The 20,674-nt window shown below is 40.3% G+C and overlaps 1 protein-coding gene and 1 long non-coding RNA gene across 2 annotated transcripts in view; one reads left to right on the top strand and one right to left on the bottom strand.

Moving 5' to 3' along the window:
• The window catches only part of SLC27A2 (solute carrier family 27 member 2), a 53,111-nt gene that overhangs the window by 10,088 nt on the left and 22,349 nt on the right, over positions 1-20,674 (bottom strand). Inside the window, exons 4-5 of the mRNA XM_037054611.1 lie at positions 19,450-19,574; positions 7,894-8,088 (exon numbers count right to left, since the gene is read on the bottom strand). Of these exons, the coding sequence (XP_036910506.1) occupies positions 7,894-8,088; positions 19,450-19,574 (320 nt within the window). The remainder of the gene's footprint in view (positions 1-7,893; positions 8,089-19,449; positions 19,575-20,674) is intronic.
• Positions 11,433-20,555, top strand: LOC118992613 (uncharacterized). The gene is made up of 3 exons (XR_005067656.1): positions 11,433-11,680; positions 15,131-15,132; positions 20,544-20,555. It is a non-coding gene; the product is annotated as an uncharacterized LOC118992613 (long non-coding RNA).

The raw sequence follows: 20,674 nt of genomic DNA, 5'->3' as shown, positions 1-20,674 counted from the left end.
AACCCCACACACATATTAGTCAATAGCAATCAAGTCTCAATTACAACATGAGGGCCCACATAATCCATACAAGAGACACTCATGAAGCACCCAGTGCAAGTGATCAAGGAGACTGACTGTGCCATGGGGCCCCACTGCATAAGATCATCCTACCGAGACTTGGACTCACAGCAGGTCTACCTAACACATAGGAACAAACACAAAGAAGCAGCCAAAATGGGGAAACAAATAAACATGTCCCAAAAGAAGGACATGAGAAATCTCTAGCTCAGTGGAATGGAGGCAAACAATTTACCAGATATAGAGTTTGAAACTATGGTTATAAGAATAATCAAGGGACTTAGGGGAAGAATGGATGAAATCAATGAGAACTTGGCCAAAGAGAGAGCAAACAAAAAAGGGGCATAGAAACCATAACAAAGAACCAGTCAGAAATAAAGACTATAATGTCTGAAAGGAGCAATACACCAGAAGGATAAAACAGTAGTTTAAACGAGGAATCTTGAATCAGTGATTTGGAAGATAAGGTAGAAGAAAACACCCAATCAGAACAGCAAAGAAGAAAAAAGAATTTCTCTGGCCAGGTGACTTAGTTGCTTGGAGCATCGTTCTGTACACCAAAGGTTGTGGGTTCAATTCTTGGTCAGGTTGCATACCTAGGTTTCAAGTTCAATCTTCTATAGGGGTGTAAGCAGTGAGAAGCGAGTGATTAATGTTTCTCTCTCATATCAAGGTTTCTCCCCCTCACTCACTATCTCTCCCTTCCTCTCTTTCTAAAGTCAATAAAAGCATATCCTCAGGTGAAGATTAAAAAAACAGGAAAACAGAATTGCCCTGGTTGGGTGGCTCAGTTGATTGGAGTGTAGTCTCATGAACCAAAATGTTGTGGGTTCAATCCTTGTCAGGGTACATACCTAAGTTGTAGGTTCCACCCCTGTTGGGGTACATATGGGAGGCAACTGATTTTTCTCTCATGTCTCTTTCTTTCATCAATAAACACATATCCTCAGATGAGGATAAAAAATCATAGATACAGAGAATATTTTAATGGTTGTCATATGAGAGGGGATTTAGAGGATGGGCACAAAAGGTGAAAGGATTAAGAAGTACAAGTTGGCCCTGGCTGGTGTAGCTCAGTGGATTGAATGTAGGCCTGCGAACCAGAAGAAGTACAAGTTGGTAATTACAGAGTAGTCATGAGGATGCAAAGTACAGCATAGGGAATAGAGTAGCCAAAGGACATATATGCATGACCCCTAGATATGGACAATGGTGTGGGGAATGCCTGAGGGAGTGGTGGTGGGAGCTGGGGGAAAAGGGGAAAATTAGGACAACTATAATAGTATAAACAATAAAATATAATTAAATTTTTTTTGAAGTATAAAAAATGAAGACAGTTTAAGGGACTTTTGGGACAATATAAAGTGTAATAGCATCTGCATCCTACGGGTACCAGAAAAAGGAAGAACAAGGGATCAAGACTCTATTTGAAGAAATAGTGGCTGAAAGTTTTTCTAACTTGGTAACGAAAAAAGATGCACTAGTCCAGGAAGCTCAGAGAGTTCCAAAGAAGATGAGTCCAGAGAGGCCCACCCCAAGACACCTCAAAATTAAAATGGCAATGCTTAAAAACAAAAAGAGAATTTTAGAGCAGCAAGAGAAAGACAGTTAGTTACTTACAAGGGTGCTCCCCCTGGACTATCAGGATTTGGGAAATCCTTGCTTTTCAGTGTTGTGTAAATTCTTTGTGTAAGTTCCTTATGGGGATTTGGGAAATCCTGATAGTCCAAATAGTCCAAAGGTTTCTTTTGAGAAACTTTTCAGGCCCGACTGGATTGGTATGGAATACTCAAAATGATGAAAAGCAAGGACCTACAACTAAGACTGTTTTACACAGTTAAGCTATAATTTAAACTTGAAGAAGAAAGAAAGAGTTTTCTGGACAAGAAAAAACTAATGGATCTTGTTACCACAAATCAGTATCATAAGAAAGATTAAAAGGTCTTCTTGAAGAAGAAGAAGAACAACAACAACAACAAAACAACAATAACGAGGAGGAGGAGGAGAAAAAGAAGAAAGAGGAACACAATTATAAACAATAAAATGACAATAAATATATACCTATAAATAATCACTTTAAATATAAATGGCTTAAATATTCCAATCAAAAGGCATAGGGTAGCTGGATGGAAAAGAAAAAATGACCCATATATGTGCTGTCTGCAAGAGACACATCTCAAAGGAAAGATATGCAAAGACTAAAAATAAAGGGATGAAAAAAGGCATTTCATGCAAATGAAAAGGAAAAAAAGCTAGAGTAGCAATACTTATATCTAATGAAAAAGAAAGACGTTAAAACAAAGGCTATAGCAAGAGACAAAGAACATCACATAATGTTAAAGGGAGCAATCCAACAAGAAGATATAACTCTTGGAAGCATTTATGCACCCAACAGAGGAGCACCTAAAAATACAAAGCAAACTGAGTTGGACATAATGGGAAAGATTGAAAGTAATGCAATCACAGTAGGGGATTTTAACACCCCACTGACTTCAATGGAGAGATCTTCCAGACAGAAAAACAAGGGAACAGTGACATTAAATTACACACTAGATAAGATGGATTTAATTGGTATCTCCAGAGCATTTTACCTCAAAGTAGTAGAATATAATTTTTTTCAAGAGCACATGTAATATTTTCTAGGATGGATCACATGTGACACAAAACAACCCTCAATATTGAAATCATATCAAGCATTTTTTCTAACTATAATGGTATGAAACTAGGAACCAATTACTAGAAAAAAAAAACAGAAAAGCACACAAAAACACGTGGCTAAATAACATATTACTAAACAATCAATGGGTTTAACGATGAGATTAAGGAAGAAATAAAAAAATACCTTGAAACAAATGAAAATGAATACAAAACAACTCAAAATATATGGGACACAGAAAAAGCAGTCCTAAGTGGAACATTCATAGCATACAAGCATAACCCAACAAACAAGAAAAGTTGCAGTTAAATGATCTAACTTTACACTTAAAGAAGCTTAAAAAGGAACAACAAACAAACCCCAAAGTGAGTAGAAGAAAGGAATTAATAAAGGTCAGAGCAGAAATAAACAGTATAAAGTCTAAAAAAGGAACACAATGTCAATGAGCCCAAGAGCTGGTTCTTTGAAAAGATAAACAAGATTGACAAACTTTTAACCAAAGTCATCAAGAGAAAAAAGAGGACACAAATAAGTGAAATCAGAAATGAAGAGGAGAAGTAACAACGGATACCACAGAAATATAAGGGACTGTAAGAAAATATTATAAGTAAGCACATGCCAACATATTGAATAACATGGTCAAAATGCATAAATTTCTTATAGTCTTCCAAAACAAAATCAGGAATATTCATAGAATCTGGAGAGACGGATTACAACCAGTGAAATTAAAGCAGTAATAAAAAAACTCCCAACAAACAAAAGCCCTGGATTGGATGGCTTCACAAAGGAATTATCACAAAACATCCAAATAAGAACTAACACCTATCCTTATCAAACTATTCCAAAAATTCAAAGGAGGAAAGATTCCCAGCTCATTTTACAAAGCTAGAATTATTTTAAATCCGAATCCAGATAAAGACACTACAAAGAGATAAAATTACAGGCCAATACCTTGACAAACATAGGTGTTAAAATCCTCAACAAAATATTAGCAAACTGGATCCAGCAATACCTTAAAAAGATCATACACTATGGTGAGATGGGATTTATTCTGGGAATGTAAGGTTGGTGTGATATCCACAAATCAATAAATGTGATTCACCAAATAAACTTAATGAAGTGTAAAAATCCAGTGATCTTATCAATAGATGCAGAAAAAATATTTGATAAAATCCAGCACCCAGCATCCATTTATGATAAAAACTCTCATCAAAATGGGAAGAGAAGGAAAATATCTTAATACAGTAAAGGCTATACATGACGAACCCATAGCCAACATCACACTCAAGGGCAAAAATTAAAGTATTCCCTAATGATCAGGAACAAGACAGAGATTTTCACTTTCACCACTTTCATGAAACATAATATTGGAAATCCTAACCACAGCAATCAGGCAAAAGAAGAAATAAAAGGCATCCAAACTGAACAGGAAGAAGTAAAACTGTCATTATATGTACATGACATGATACTGTAATAGAGAACCCTAATGATTCCTCTCTAAAACTACTAGAACTGACAAATAAATTCAGTAAAGCAGCAGAATATAAAATATCCAGAAATTAGTTGCATTTCTCTCATTCAAGTACTAACCAGACCCAACCCTGCTTAGCTTCTGAGATCAGATGAGATCAGACGTGTTCAGGGTGGTATGACCATGGACCAGTTGCATTTCTATACATCAATAACTTACTATCAAAATGGAAACCAAGAAAACAATCTTATTTAAAAATGCATTTAAAAAATACCTGGGAATAAACTTAACTATGGTTAAAAAAAACCCGTGCTCAGAAAATTATAAGACACTGAAGCAAGTTCAAAAGACACAAATAAGTGCAAACATATACCATTTTCATGGGTAGGAAGAATTAACATCACTAAAATGTCCATACTAACCAAAGCAATCTATAGATTCAATGCAATTCCTATCAAGATATCAATGGTGTATTTCACAGAACTAGAACAATATTTCAAAAATTTATACAGGGTCACACAATACCCTGAATAGCCACAGCAATCTTGAGAAAGAAAAGCAATGTTGGAGGAATCACGCCACCTGATATCAAAATACACTACAAGTAATCAAAATAGCATGGTACTGGCATAAAAACAGTTATATAGAACATGGAACAGAATGGAGATCCGGGAAATAAAACTATATCTTTATGGTCGATTAGTGTTTTATAAAGAAGGCTAGAACATACACTGGGCTGAAGACAGTCTATTCAATAGATGGTGTTGGGAAAATTGAACATATACACACAAAAAAATGAAACTAGGATACCATCACATGATTAACATGGATTAAAGACTTAAATGTTAGACTTGAAACCATAAAAATCCTAGAAGAAAACATAGGCAGTCTCAGACATTTCTTGTAGCAATATATTTTTCTGGTAAATCACCTTAGGCAAGGAAAACCAGTAGGACTACATCAAACTGAAAAGGTTTTTGCAGCAAATGAAACCATCAACAAAACGAAAATAAAACCCACTGAATAGGAGTTTTCCCACATATGTAACCCCTCCCTTCCCTCCCAATACACACGGTATGGGCCAACAGGTAGCCCTCAATTATTTGTCAATGATACATCTACTAAGGGGTTTATATCCAAAATTTACAAAGAACTTACACAACACTAAAAAAAAGCAAACAAAAAAATCCAATTTAAAAAAGGGCAGGATCTGAATAGACACCTCTCTAAAGAGGACATGCAAATGGCCAATAGACATATGAAAAGATTCTCAATATCACTAATCATTAGAAAATTGCAAATTAAAACCATAGTGAGATATCACCTCACACCTGTCAGAATGGCTATCATCAATAAATCAATAAACAACAAGTTTTGGTGAGGATGTGGAAAAAAGGGAACCCTTGTGCATTTGTGGTTAGAATGCAGATTTGTCTAGGCACTGTGGAAAACGGTATGGTATGGGGTTACTTCAAAAATTACCGATGGAACTGCCTTATGACCTAGCAATTCCACTTTTGAAATATATCTAAAGAAACCCGGCACACTAACTTAAAAGAATATATGCACCTCTATGTTCATTGCCGCGTTATTTACAATAGCCGAGATATGGAAGCAGCCCAACTGCCCATCAGTCGATGAGTGGATAAAAAAGCTGCAATACATTTACACAATGGAATACTACTCAGTGGTAAAGAGAAGGAAGTCCTGCTTTTGTGACGGTATGGATGGACCTGGAGAATATTATGATAAGTGGAATAAACCACTCAGAGAAAGACCAGTGCTGTACAATTTCACTTATATGTGGAATCTGATGAACAAAATACCCTAACAAACAAAACAGCAATAAACTCATAGATGTCAGAGGGGAGGGGATCTAGGGGCTGGGTAAAAAAAAACACCAAAAACTGAAGGGATTAAGCAAAAACCAAAAAACCAAAAAAGCCCCAAACAACCCCAAACCCCAAATCCTCACGGAGAGACAACAGTATGGTCATTATCAGAGAGAAATGGGGGTGGGGGAAGGCAGGAGAGGGTAATGGGGGATAAATGGTGACAGAGACATGACTCGGGGTGGTGAACACACAATACAATATGATGGGGGAACTCAAGAGTTAAAGGTTTTAGCTGTCGGTATAGTTGATAGGATTAAGTGATTTATGCTTGTAGAAAGCTTTATTTCAGGAGCTGGAATGCATGACCTATGTGACTCCAGAAGGTTGACAAGCAATTCAACCTTTGTGCCCCAGGGGGTCTGCAAGCTATCGATCTTTTCACCTGAGAGCCTTACATACCCAGAAACTGGTTTGTGATTTCCTCTAATCATTAACCTTATCTTTTTCCTTCTGTTTTCATACGTGTACCTCTTATTAAATACCCAATTGCTTATTTACACAATATAGGCTTCACTCTGGGAGCCCATCTGCACCAATACCTCCTGAAATGAGAGTCAACAATTTGACTGAACTGACTTATTTTCAGGACCATATAATTAGGTCAATAAAATATGGACCAATCTACCAATCTTGCTTCTGGATACAACAATTCCTTATCATGATGATCTTGCTTCAGGGATTCCCTCCCATCCCTAGTTTGGAAGAAACAGCTAACAGCCTCTTTGTTCCAGTCTTGGGTCCCACTCCCTTGTCCCTCTTAGATCAGGCAGGGAGAGACTTCCATATTCTGCGCAGGCAGGAACCACAGCCTTGTGAGGAAGAAGTAGGTACTGAAGACTGACTGTCTTCCCTCATTTTCTCTAAAAGATTTCAGGGATGGAAGTCTCTGAGCAGGGAATGAGACAGGTTAGTAAGCCAGGACAAGTGCAATACGGAAACTGAGACAGACAGTTAAATGGCCAAGCAGTTTACAGTCATCTAGTAAATAGCAAAATCTAGCTTCCCTAACCAAGGATACTTCAGAGTAAATGGTTTATACTTCTCCTCCCAATCAGAGGGTAAATAGCTTAAATCACTCTACTCAGGGAGACAGAGAAAAGAAATTCAATTAGTGACAACCAAACCCAAGGATGGAAGTCAAGGGAATAAATCTCATTTTAACACGTCAGCACAAAGCTGATGAATATTCTATTGAATCCTCCCCTATGACCTCCCTTAAACTTCCAGCCTTTAAAACCTTTGAGAGGAGGGACTCAGCAAGCCCTGTCTCTCTTGGAGCACACTCACACCTTTCCACTCCCCTTCTTCTTCTCCGAGGTGCGCTACCCTTGCCCTTCTCTCTGCTAAGCTCCAAGGGTCCTTCTTCTGCTTCTTTAGCTTGTATCCTGAACCAACACAGCCCTGCTGACACACTACTATGACCTCTGTAACTTTCTCAATAAACTTTCTCTTATAATTTGAAAGAAAAGTAAATACCATACTTCACCATTTCACACAGCTCTGCAACTGGTAACTTTCAGGTGTTTTATCATGTGCAAGTATAAATGACATCATGAATACTTTACCTGAATGGTAGATGGCAAAGGCATAATGGGTTGCTCCTCACCGAAATTAAGATTTTCAAATTAGAGCAACCTGTCTTATTGAGGTCCTTGTTATAGAGACTGAGCAAAACCTTTCTTGGTGATACGGATGGACCACAGCTCTGATGCTTCATGAAATTCTGATAATAACATCACAATTACATAGCGTTTAAGAAATCTCTATTTTGAAAACCGGCAATACACACTCTCACTTTTCAATGTACTTACTCTGTGCAGGTAGTTTACTCTTCCGACAGCACCAATTTTTCCGGTATAATTTATAAAGGTGACATTGCCTTCAGTGGCAGCATAGAACTCAAAAATGTAAATGTCCCCAAATCTCTTGATGAATTCTCTCCACACATCTCCTCGCAAGCCGTTTCCCATTGCTATTCTCACTTTGTGATCACGATCATTTGGTTTCTGTTGGAGGAAGAGAAGGACACCAAATTGAAATATCTCTAGAGATTGTACTTACAGAGTAACAACTGCTTTTATGTTTCTATATATTTATGTTGGTTACAGATTCACCTTAGTGCACACCTTTTCTGTTACCCACATATGTAACCCCTCCCTTCCCTCCCAATACACACGGTATGGGCCAACAGGTAGCCCTCGGATTCTCCCATTTTGGTTTTTAAGAGGCAAGGTGAGCCAACTTGACAGAACTAAGTGATGCCAACAGTTAATCCGGATCCAATCTGAAACTAGAATAGCCTATATATCATTTTGTTGAGGGAACTAGTGAATCTCACTGAATTGCCAGAAAGGAGGAGCCACATGGCAAAGATCTGTCAGAAACTAAAACAATTTGAAGTAACAATTTCCATTCTATAAGGAAGAAGAAAACTGGGAACACAGTCCAAAGAGAAAAACAGAATCATTTTCCAGAGAGTCGCATAGAGCAATAATGTGAGGGCTTGAGAGGCTGGAAAGAAGCATCTTGACCATCTCCTCATTTAATAGACTCAGCCAGCGAAACTCGTGCCCCTGAGACAGGAAGGGAGGAGTGGGAGGAAACAGGCTCCCCATTGCCTCTGGGGAGGAGTGAACTTGGTCTGGGAGGAGTGTACTTGGCTGTAAATAAAAATCACAAAGAAAAAGCTGTTCTGAGTGTGAGAACTAAAGCAGAGCTTGTGTCAGTGAGAGGTGGGGTTAAGACTGGCTTGTGTCCCATTCAACCATGTTTTTTGTGAGGACCCTGCAAATATGTCTAACCCTATGGTCATTTTAATGCTCTTTTATATTAACAAGGCAATTGATCTCCTCAGAGAGATCACCATTGACCATTACCTGGCCTGGGAGGAGAGCCAGGTAAATAAATTAGTATAATTTTAAGTAGCAAGTTTTGTAACTCCATAATCTTTAACAGAAAACTACGTGGCATGGGGTAAAAGTGTTAGGTAACTAGGACTCTCCTCAAACAACAAATTACATTTCTTTGATTCAACAGCTGTTTGCTTAAAAGAGCAAATGCTCTAAAGAACATACATTATTTGCTATCTGTGAACCCAATGTGCTGTGGTTTAGGAGTCAGAGTCTCTCTTCAAAGAGAACTGTTCAGAGAGAGAGGTTGGCCGTTCTCCCATAAAGGGGAGGGTGTGTGATAAGGCACTCGTAAACCAAAGCAAAACAAACCTTCGATTGGTTTCCATTCAGGAGGAGCCGAGGGGCCAGGGGAGTAGCACATATGCAGTTAATTTTTAAGTAGCTTCTTGGTCGAAACCCAGGTGGTGAAGCTCTTTCAGGAATCCCAACCAGAGAGGTGGACAGACACTGGCCACTGGTAAAGTCTGGGCCCCTTAAGCAATGTTACTGAGGAAGAAATGTATACAGAACCATGGCAGGCACTGTGGATAATAACAGAAGTATATTTGGCCTCAAAGGCATTTTCAATCTAATGGGGGAGTGTTGGAAAGTTACCTGAAAGCCTGTTGGATCTGCATGAACCCTAAGTCCACAGGTCCCTGAATCTACTCCCTTTTGTAATGACTAAGAACTTCTAAGTGATGAGACCGTAAGTCTGGTTTGCCATGCCTGTTGTCCGGATGTGCTCATTGTACTCCTTTTACTCTCAAGTGTCTCTGTTTGGATAATGAATTGTACGGTCACCTTGTCTGTCCATGAGTCACTGTTCTCGGTAGGAACTGTCAGCTTTTCAGGGAGCACCTTCAGCCCCCACCACTGCTGACCCTCACTGCCACTCTAGGAATAAAACATCACAAGTATTTGAAGAATCCTTACTTGTGCTTAAAAGTAACTAACTGACCTGGGGCTTACCCGCTCCCACACCTGAGTGAGACGCTCCAAAGTAGCACTCCCACTTGTAAACCCAAGACCTTCCTTATTCCACGTGCAGCCCACAATCACCCTGTTAGCTCATTTCTTTGTCTAGTGGGTGCCGACCATCTGTGTATCTCCCCTATTCGATAGTAAATGCCTTCGAGGCCAAGTCTATGTCTATATCATCCACAGTACCTGGGCCTGGGCCTGTCATATGGTGCAATCCCTGCAGCAAGAGAAGTAACTTCCACCAGGAAACCCTCGACTTTCCTGTGCAGGAGGCTGCAGGTGCCCTGGGTGTGGGGGAAGGGGGTCAGCCTCACAGGTGTGGCTGTGGGTGGCAGGTAGCTGGGTCCCGGGCACAATACTGCAGGCTCAATTTTCACTGTAAACTGAGGGATCTTATTTCATCGGCAGAAGGGATTAAGGCTCTAGGCTGGAAATTTTAGTGGACACAAACCACAAGATTCTGGGACCTACTGAAATGGCTGATTCTCAAGTAGGCTTTCGCTCCCAGTGTCTGAGAGCATTAGCTACGACTTGAGTTTCCTTTCCCAGAGGAGAAATCGTGTTTTCACATCACCAAAGTCCCTCCTCAAAAGAAATATCTGTAGTTTAGGTCAAGGGTCACCTGGCTCATTGTTTTTAAATAAGGATCAAACCTTGTATTCCATAGAGGAGGTAAGCCGCGACACGCAAACACACCTGGAGGGATTTAAATCCACACGGGGATTTAGTGACTGGTGAAGGGTGAGAAGGTATCCAGAGAGGAATATAGGGCACCAGGTAATCAGAGGAAGCAAAAAACTTGGAGGGCTTTACTACGTGTCAGATATTTGACCTGTACTGTCTTACATCACCCCACTAAATTTAATAAAAACATTTAACAATGTGAATGGTAATAAAGCATTCGCTTTATATTACAATTGAACAAAAAAACAAAAACAAAAATGAAGCCTGACAGGATTAAAATAATTTGCCAAAGTAACACAGGTAGCAACACGATGGCTCCAAGATTCAAATCCAAATCTATGTGACTTCAGAGAGTCCTCTTTTCTTAATTTAAGAATTAAGAAATAATATGGTTTAAGAATGGTTTAAGAATCCAATACTACTGAAAGGCTCTTAAATGAAGAAAGCTGTTCATTCTGCTACTCTGTTGTCATCCTTTGCCCCTACTTACAACCCAGAGGCAGACACTTTTAACTCTTGTAGCTGTTTCTTATCCTCTGATTTCTAAATTAAATGCTTATACTGCTATCTTTTGATTAATCAAGTTTAGACATTACTTACTTGTACTATTGGGCTAGATGAGACTTACGCTCTCTTCCATTTTCCCAATATCATAATTTTGGTTAAATCAATATTCAGTGCTCATATCACTTCGCTCATAATATAGTATTGATGAGCCAAATAATATACTATTACTACATTCTTGAACGAATTTTTGCTTTTCCTGGAATTAATGGCCTCCTTGCCCCTGAGCTTTGTTTTCTTAGCTTCTCTATGTTCGTCTTTTCTCACTCTCCCACAGCCTCTAAGAGAAATTTTCCATATGGTGCAATCAATCAGATGATGTAATTTCCATTAAGTTCCTTTCAGCCTTTGGCTCCAGCCTGGACCAGCTGCTCCCCAGGCCTGGGGACTCCCCTCGAGGCTCCTTCCTGGATCCTTTGTCTTCACCTCCCTCTCTCTTTTCACTCTCCTGTTTGGGTGGAACACTTTCCCTGGTGTATAGGAGGTAAATTATTTTGAGACTTTGAATATCTGAAACTATTCTTATTGTACACTTGATCAATAATTTGATCAGCACTTTTTTAAGCAACAATTTTTACTTAGTATTTTGAAGGCACCGCTCCTTCCGACCTGCAGCAGTGTAGGCAAGTCAAATGTTATTCTTACAGAGTCTTTTCCTTCTCTTTTTGCGGGAGGCTTGCATTTCGTCACGGCACGGTTTTCACTGGGTCCTCTACTGGCCTTTCCAAGCTGTCTCTCAGGAAGTTTTTGTTTGTATTATTTCTCTGATAACTTCTTCTTCTACATTTTCTCTATTCTTTTCCTGATTTCCCATTAATGAGATATCAGATCTTTTGGATTGATATTCCAATTTTATCACCTGGACTCTCCTCGTGCCCATCCCTTTATCTTTTCTCTAACTTTCTGTAAGATTTCTTAACTTTATCTTCCACACTTTCTATGAATTAACAATTTTTAAATTATATTTTTATTTTTCAGGAGGCTTTATTCTTCTCTTTGACAGCATACTATTCTTGTTTTATGGGAATACTATCTTCTCTAACCTCTATGAGGATATTAATTACAGGCTTTGGTAAGTTTTGGGGGGGCTGTTTGAATGGGTGCTTCTTTTTATTAAATGATCTTTCCTGCTGGAAGGTTTTCTCAGGTGGCTGCTGATCCTTGATGTCTGTTTGTATTTGGAAATAAGGCAACTAAAAGATGTCTGAGCAGCTTTGTGTGGTGGGGGACGCTGTTTTCAGGTGGGCTGCACTGTCTGGGGATGGGTCAGGGAGCCAAAGTTCAGCTTCTTTTCTGGACAAGTTGAGTTCTTCCTAAGAATTAGCCTCCTCCATCTCTTGCCTACAAGCATAAACTGGCTACTGGAGGTCTAAAAACTGTACAGGGAATCCCTGGCTGGTGTAGCTCAGTGGATTGAGCGTGGGCCTGCGAACCACTGGAGTGCGGTTCGATTCCCAGTCAGGGCACATGCCTGGGTTGCAGGCCGGTTCCCCGCAGGCCAACTCCCAGCAGGGGACGCACAAAATGCAAGCATACATTGATGTTTCTCTCCTTCTCTCCTTCCCTTCCCCTCTGAAGATAAATAAATAAAATATTTAAAAAAAACTGTACAGGGAAAGGGAGCTGAGGTCTCCCTGGTCAGTAAACAAATACTGACTCAATTTCTATTTTCAGGGCCTTGCCCCTTTCCTGCTCTACTCTTGGGGTCCTTGAGTTCAAGGCTTACTTAGGTCTCTGTCAGATAATAAATCTCCTACCTCCTCTAAGGGTGGCAGAGGAGAGCAGCAGGTCTAGCTGTTTCCTGCACAGACTTTAACGTTCAAAAGTCCTCCTGTTCTCAAGCCTGAAACCTGATCCCATCTTCAGTTGTGTTTGGTGTCTCCAATTTCCTTTCTGTTGGCCCTGCTGCTTAAGCTTCACCTTCCTCAGTCCTGTAATGTCGGTCACCTCCAGATTCAGCTTTGTAATACGTAGTTCCCTGATGCAATGTCTCAATGTCTAAGACAATGGAGCTTGTGTGTCTTCTTCTCATCCCCTTGGTTTTGGGGAGACTTCCAAGAGGTGAAGGGGCAGAAGGTATTCACCATCTTAGAAAAAATTCCTGTCTGTGTTCTTAATATGCTAATAACGAATGTACTAGACCTCAGCCTGGCTCCTTGAGGAGGGAAAAAAGCACCCACTGGAGGAATAAAAGGGTGAAGCTAGACTTCTCTGCTTCACAGAAGAGGCCCTTCTCCCTCCAGTGTATCTTCCCACTGCAGCCAAAGGACCATCTAAAAACACCATCCCCCACATCACTCTCCCACGAAAGGCCCTTTGGTGGTGCTTTGTCACAGTCACATTTAGTTCTCGGCAAAGGCCCAGTCCGTCAGTCCCACCTTCTGCTAGACCGCCTGCAGTTTGCCGGTATGCCAACTCCTTCACTCCACTCCTCCGCACATGCGTTCCAGCCGGCTGGAGGCCCTTCTTTCCCTCATGGTTGGAAAACTTCTCTGCATCCTTCAAAATTCACCTGTCACAAATGTTCCCTGATTCTGCTCTTTCCCTCTTCCCTCTGGGCTGTCCCTGTCCTGGCTCCTGCAGGTCAAACTTGCCACTCTCCACTCTGTGCTGCAACATACTTCTCTATTCTGCTTTCTGTCAGAATGGAAGGGATATAGAGATGGAAATTTGGGGCTGGGAAAGGACTACAGAGGTTACCTAATTTTAAAGAATGGCAGATAACACTAGGAGGTAAGCTGGGTTTATTCAGCTGTTTCGGAGTTCTGATCTATCTTATTTGACCTTCCTAATATCACGCCTCCAATGCGTGGCCCCTGGAACCCTTTTTTGGTTCCCTCTTTCTCCTCCCACCCGCCTGGGTCGCACTCCCGGCAAGCAGGACAAAGCCTCACTTGGGCCCCTTCCTGTAGCTTCAGTACTAACTGGAGTAGAGAAACACTCAGCTTTAGATGTATTGTGCTCCAGTAACTAACTGGAACACTGATTGACACTGCCTTTTTAGGCAACGACACAGGCGAGATGGGAGCCGACGAGTGCCCAAGGCAGGAAACAAACTAAACTAGCTTTTCATGATTAAGCAGGTGCTCTGAACACTTAGCCTGAAATGTAACAACTGAAGACAGGTAAATAGTTAAAGACTGTTCAACAGTAGTACTGTCAAAATCACTTAAATCAATAGCTTTGCTACCCAAGCCCTTCTCAACAGTATACGAGAGTGACTAATTTGAATGCCTTCTCTTATTTCTTCCTTTGTGTATGTGTAGCAGTTTTCTTTGATTCATTCAGTGAATATGTATGGAGCACCTACTATGAGCTATATACCCGTAAGCACCGAAAATAATGATATTAATAGCTACTACCACCTGATGGTTATTTACTCAGTGTCAGGTACTTTGCTACATGCTTTACATACATCATCTCCTTTTGCCTTCACAGCCTCCTGTAAAGCAGGTACGATTATTTCCTCTGTTGGCTGTTGGGAAACAGATTCAGAGATGTTAACTACCTAGTTCAGAGGGTAGAGTCAGGAGTCAGGGCTGCTGACTCCAGAGTCCTTGCTCTTAAGCACTACATTAAGTCCCTTGAGCCAAGTCTGAACTCCTCCCCTGAGGGTGGCGGGTAGCATTCCTCCCTAGTCCTCTGCCCTGCCAAAGGAGCCACTGACTACCACTAGGAAGAGGGAGGAGAAGCATTACTGCAGGTTCTCCTGAGGAGCCATGCGATGTCCGTGGAAGGTTGTCATTTCATTCACATGCTTCGCGAAGGCAGGTGTTGCCTCCCTGATATCCATGTTGGGGGCTGGTGGTGTCAGCCACCCCAAATATGGTCTATTTGAGGCAGCTGTAAGGCTGAGAAAGATCCTGATGACATTGATTCAGAGCCTTCCACCATTAGTTCTGGTTTTTATCCACTTTTGTGTGAGAAGTCGATTTAATACCATCTTTCTTCAAGCTCCATTTAAATGCACAGATATCTGGGCTTCCTGGCATAACCTGTTTTCCTTTTAAATTGTGATAAAACACCCATACCGCAATTTACCGTCTTAACCATTGTTAAGTATACAACTTGGTGGTATTAATACACTCATAATATTGTGCAACCATCACCACTATCCATCTCCGGAAAATAGAACTCTGTACCCATTAAACAGTAACTCCCATTGCCTCCCTCCCTAGCCACCATTCTACTTTTCTGTCGCTATGGTTTTACCTACTCTAAGAACCTCATGTAAGGGGAATCATACTGTATTTGTCTTTTGGTGACTGGCTATTTCACTTAACATAGTGTCTTCAAGGTTCATCTATGTTGTAGCATACTGCAGAATTTCCTTCTTTTTTTAAGGCTGAATAATATTCCATTGTATATATACATTTATACACTACTTTTTGCTTATCCATTCATCTGTGGATGATTGATTCCATGGATTGATTCCATGTTTTAGCTATTGTGAACATGGTGTACAAATAGCTCTTTGAAATCTTGCTTTAAATTTTGGGGGGTATGTACCCAGAAGTGGAATTGCTGAATCATATGGTAATTTTATTTTTAATTTTTTGAGGAACTGCCATATTGTTTTGCATAGTAACTGTACTATTTTACATTTCCACCAAGAGTACACAGGGTTCCAATTTCTCCACATCCTTGCCAATGCTTGCTGTTTTCTGTCCTTTTTTTGGTAGTAGTCATCCAAATGGGTGTGAAGTGGTATATCACTAGAGTTCTGATTTGTGTTTCTCTAATAATTAGTGACATTGAATATTTTTAAAGTTTTTACTGGCCATTTGTATATCTTCTTCAGAAAAATATCTGTTTGGGTACTTTGCCTATTTTTGTATCAGGTTATATTTTTGTTGAGTTTTAGGAGTTCTCTATACATCCTGGGTATGAATCCTTTATCGGATAAATGATTTGCAAGTATTTTCTCCCATTCTGTGGGTTGCCTTTTTGCTCTGTTGATAGTGTTCTTGAGGTAAAGAATTTAAAAATTTTTATGAGATCTACTTTGTCTAATATTCTTTTGTTATCTTTGTCTTTGTTGTCATATTCAAGAAATCATTGTCGAATTCAATGTTGTGAAGTTTTGTCCTATGTTTTCTTTTAAGAGTTTTTATTGTTTCAGGTCTTAAATTTAGTTCTTTGCTTCCTTTTCAGTTAATTTCTGTAGAGGCAAATAGTGTCAGGTAAGGGCCCAGCTTCATTCTTTTGCATGTGGATATTCAGTTTTCCCAGCACCATTTGTTGAAAACACTGTTCTTTCCCCATTGAATGATGTTGGCACCCTTGTCAAAAATCATTTGACCATGGGCAGAGTTTATTTCTGGGCCTTCCATTCCACTGATCTATATGTCTTCATGTTAGCAACACACTGTTTTGATTACTATAACTTTGTAGTAAGTTTTGAAATCAGAAAATGTGACTCCTCTAGTTTATTTTTCTTTTTCAAGATTGTTTTGGTTATTTATGGTCCATTGAGAACCCATATTAATTTTAGGATTCTTTTTATTTATGCAAAATTCATCATTGAGGTTTTGATAGGGATTGAATTGAATGCACAGATTGCTTTGGGTAGTATGACATTTCATTATGTTAAGTCTTTTAATTCATAAATGTGGGATGTGTTTACATTTATGTTTATATCTTCTTTAATTTTTTCAGCAAATGTTTTGTAGTTTTTATTATGTAAGTCTTTTACCTCCTTGGTTAATTCCTAAGCATTTTATTCTTTTTGATGCTATTATAAATGGAATTGTTTTTGTAATTTCCTTTTCAGATTGTTCTTTGTTAGTGTATAGAAATTCAACTAATGTTTATGTGTTGACTTTGAACCCTGCTTCCTTGCTGAATTGATTTATTAGTTTTAACAGTTTCTTTTTTGCCTTTTTAAAAAAGATTTTATTTATTTTTAAAGAGAGAGGAGAAGGAAGAGGGAAAAAGAGAGAGAGAAACACTGATGTGCAAGAGAAACATTGATTGCCCTGGCACATCCCCAACCAGGGACCTGGCCGGCCATTGAAGCATGTGCCCTGAGCGCGAATCACGCCAATAGCCTTTCAGTTCACAGGACAACACCCAACCCACTGTGCCACACCAGTTGGGGTTCTTTTTATCTTTAGGGTTTTCTATATGTATGATCATCTCTTTTAAAAAAATCTTTAAATGAAGGGTGTTTTTGGTGGTATTGTAACCCAGATCATTTTTATACTTCTTTTGGTAGTTTGCAGACAAATCCGAATTCAGGGGTGGGGGTGAGAAGCGAGGGCAAATAGGAGGAACTCCAAACCTACTTCTAGATTTCAGGTCATCCATGAATTATACATCAAACCTTAATGTATTTTGAAGATATAAAACCCCAAACTGTCTCAGCATCTGAGACAACGTTAAGAGGAAAGAGAAAGGTGGAAGTGTGTGTATGTGTGAGTGTGTGTGAGCCTGAAAGAGCTACATGCAAATATGCTTCTTTTCCTCAAGTCCAAAGGCAGCTCCCATTAGAAATAAGAGGAGTGACATGCCCTCCCTCAGGAAAGTTCTATGCAGCAAGGAGGTAACTTTAAGGCAGAAAAGAAAAGCCTAACAGAAGGGCAGGATATGAATTTCTGGGCTTTAATAGAATGCAATCTTGAGGACCAGATAGAATACTGACGTGAAAAAAATTCAATAATGACATCAACAGAAATTACTGTAGAAAAGGTCTTAACCCAGCTCACAGCTAATTATGACCCCCATGAATCCTTGGAATTTGCCCCCCAAATCTGAATAAGTGCAAAGCCCAAACATTATGGAGGAACATATTACATCCTTTAACTTAACTATATATCTTTCAGTGGTAAGAATTTAGATATTCCTTCAGCAAAATTTGTGGATGCCTAGGACATGCCATGTACCGATCTTAATCCTGGGTATCTGGCATTGAACAGAGTCCCTGGCATGTGGAGCGTTCATTTAACGGGGGGTGGGGGGGGTGGGGAGACAGACAGCAGTCACGTAAACCTGCACCGTGGCAGAGGTGGCAATGCTGTGAAAAGTGGTAACCCAGGGACCCATGCGGTAACCCATGGTAAGAGGCAGGGCGACACATCTGACAGTCAGTAGGAGGAGCCTCTGACGAGGCTCCCAGTGGGCAGAGACTGAGGGAGATGACTGGGACTAGAGCTTCTGACACTTCTTTCTATGCCACACAGCAGCTGTTGTATCAGTTGAACGTAACAGATGTTTGTTTATAAATAGCATTTTATCAGCCTAGTGATTCTGTGAATGCTTTCCTATGAGGAGTGAAGGATTAAAGGAAGTAGAATCTGGTGAATTGACTGTATTTTCTAGTCTAGTGATTCTCAGCTGAGGGTGATTTTGTCTGCCTGGGAACACCTGGCAGTGTTTGAAGACGCTGATTATCACAGTGTAGGGGAGGAGGGGAGGGTATTACCAGCACGTCCTGGGTGAAAGCCAAAGATGCTACTAAACATTCTACAGTGCACTGAGTAAGTCCATACAGCAAAGAACAAAGGGACCTAAAATGTCAGCAGAGTCACTGCCGAGAAACCATGATTTGGTCCCCAGGCAGGCTGCTATATATCTCTGGCGAGAGCTGAGGAACTGGGCAGGACTTGCTCTCACAAAGGGCTTCATCAGAATATCTGGACATCCACAAACAGGGTAGATCCAAGGCCCTTGGGGTTACCTCGGGGCATCTGTTCCAAACCATCAGACTTAGTTGGATGGTTTCAAAAGCCACATAGGGATCTATTCATTAAGCAGCATTAAACACATTTCTGGAATGCCTTTGGTATAAGAGAGGGCCAGGAGACAAGATGTGGTCCAAGCCATCAAAAATTTTACATCCTAGAGAGAATGGGAGACATGAAGACAAACACCTGCACTGTGACCAGGACACATTGGTAGGTAGGAATCAAATGAGGTAGGGAGGGGAGTAATGACTTTTGCTGGAGTGACCCAAGTGGGTTTGACCTATAAGGCATCATTTGGGCCGAGCTTTGAAAGTGAGTAGGCTTTAAATAGGCAGAGAGCAAAGCAGAGGGTGAAATGTGACAACACAGACAAAGAGAGGGAATAATAATATTAACAGCAACTGTCACCTAGCAGTGGTGTCCAGCACTTTGTTGTGACAAACAGTTGTAGTTCAAAATAAAAACATATATGTGAATCAGCTGCAGCCAAGCATGACCCAGAGTGACTTGAATTCTCATTTTATCCATTTCAAAAACATAATGAAGCGTGGGGAGTTACCTGGGGCGAGTTGCACAAGTAGCGAAGCAGTTCACCAATGTACTGAATGGCAGTGACGTGGTATTTTCGGCAGTCGTCCCAAAACTGGCTGGCGGAAAATTTGTTCCGCAAAACAAGAGTAGCACCTGCAGAGAAGGCATAGAAAGTGTTGGCAAAAAAGTGCTACAAAAACACCTCCCCAATTAAACTCGCCACTCTAAAAGGCAGAAACTTAAATATTGGATTCCTAAGTGTTGAGTACCAATCCTATTCGATGCAAAAAAACCCAAACCCAAACCCAAATGAGACTTTGTTTTGTCTTATAGAAGCTTTCAATCTAGTCAGAAAAAGATACATACAATTTTTTTCGAATAAAAGTCAGTGTGCCGTAAACAAGAGGTTAAAATGCACCCCTAAGGGAACATGAGTGTGTGTATACACATTAATTCTGCTTGGGCAAGGGCTGAGAAAGACATTTTTTGAAAGAGGTAGGATTTGAATTAGCTGTTGAGAAATGAATATGGAGAAAGGTGAGAGAATTGCAGGCATGAACATAAAGACAGAAAAGGCCAGAGGGTGTTGGAGGATGGCCAAGACTCAGCGAGCCTGTAACAGGGGTGGGGAAGTGTGGGGGGCTCATGAAAGATGACCCTGGAGAAGCAGCTAGGGGTGCAATCGTGGAGAGCTTGGAAGTGCTAGGTGGAGGAACCAGACTTGATTTTTGTGGGCAATGGAGAGGCATGTTCTTGAGCAAGCAGGTGAATTTTTCTTTGTTGGGAGAGGTAGAGAGAATAATGGTTCCCAAAGATGTTCACATTCTAATCTGTAGAAGCTGTGAATATGCTACCTTACAAGGCAAAAGGGTCTGTATAGATGTGATTAAGTTAAGGACTCTGAGCTGGGAAGATTGTACTGGATTATCTGGGTGGGTCCAATGTAATTACAAGGGCCCTTTTAAGAGGAAGGCAACAAGGTCAAGGGCAGAAGAAAACCGGATGATGGAAACAAAAGGTTGGAGTGATATGCTTTGAAGATGAAAGAAGGGGCCATGAGCCAAGGAAAGCAGGCAGCCTTTAGAAGCTAGAAAAGGAAAGGAAATGGATTATTGCCTGGAGCTTCCAGAAGGAAAGCAGCTCTGCTGATACCTTGATTTTAGGACTTCTGACCTTCAAAACAGTAAGAGAATAAATCTGTGTTTTTTCAAACCACTGAGTTTGTGGTAACTTGTTCAGTAGCAATAGAAAAC

This window comes from Sturnira hondurensis, unplaced genomic scaffold (assembly GCF_014824575.4).
Source record: "Sturnira hondurensis isolate 20B ecotype Veracruz unplaced genomic scaffold, ASM1482457v3 Scaffold0008196, whole genome shotgun sequence".
Lineage (NCBI taxonomy): Eukaryota > Metazoa > Chordata > Mammalia > Chiroptera > Phyllostomidae > Sturnira > Sturnira hondurensis.
This window is presented reverse-complemented; position numbering and strand designations above follow the sequence as displayed.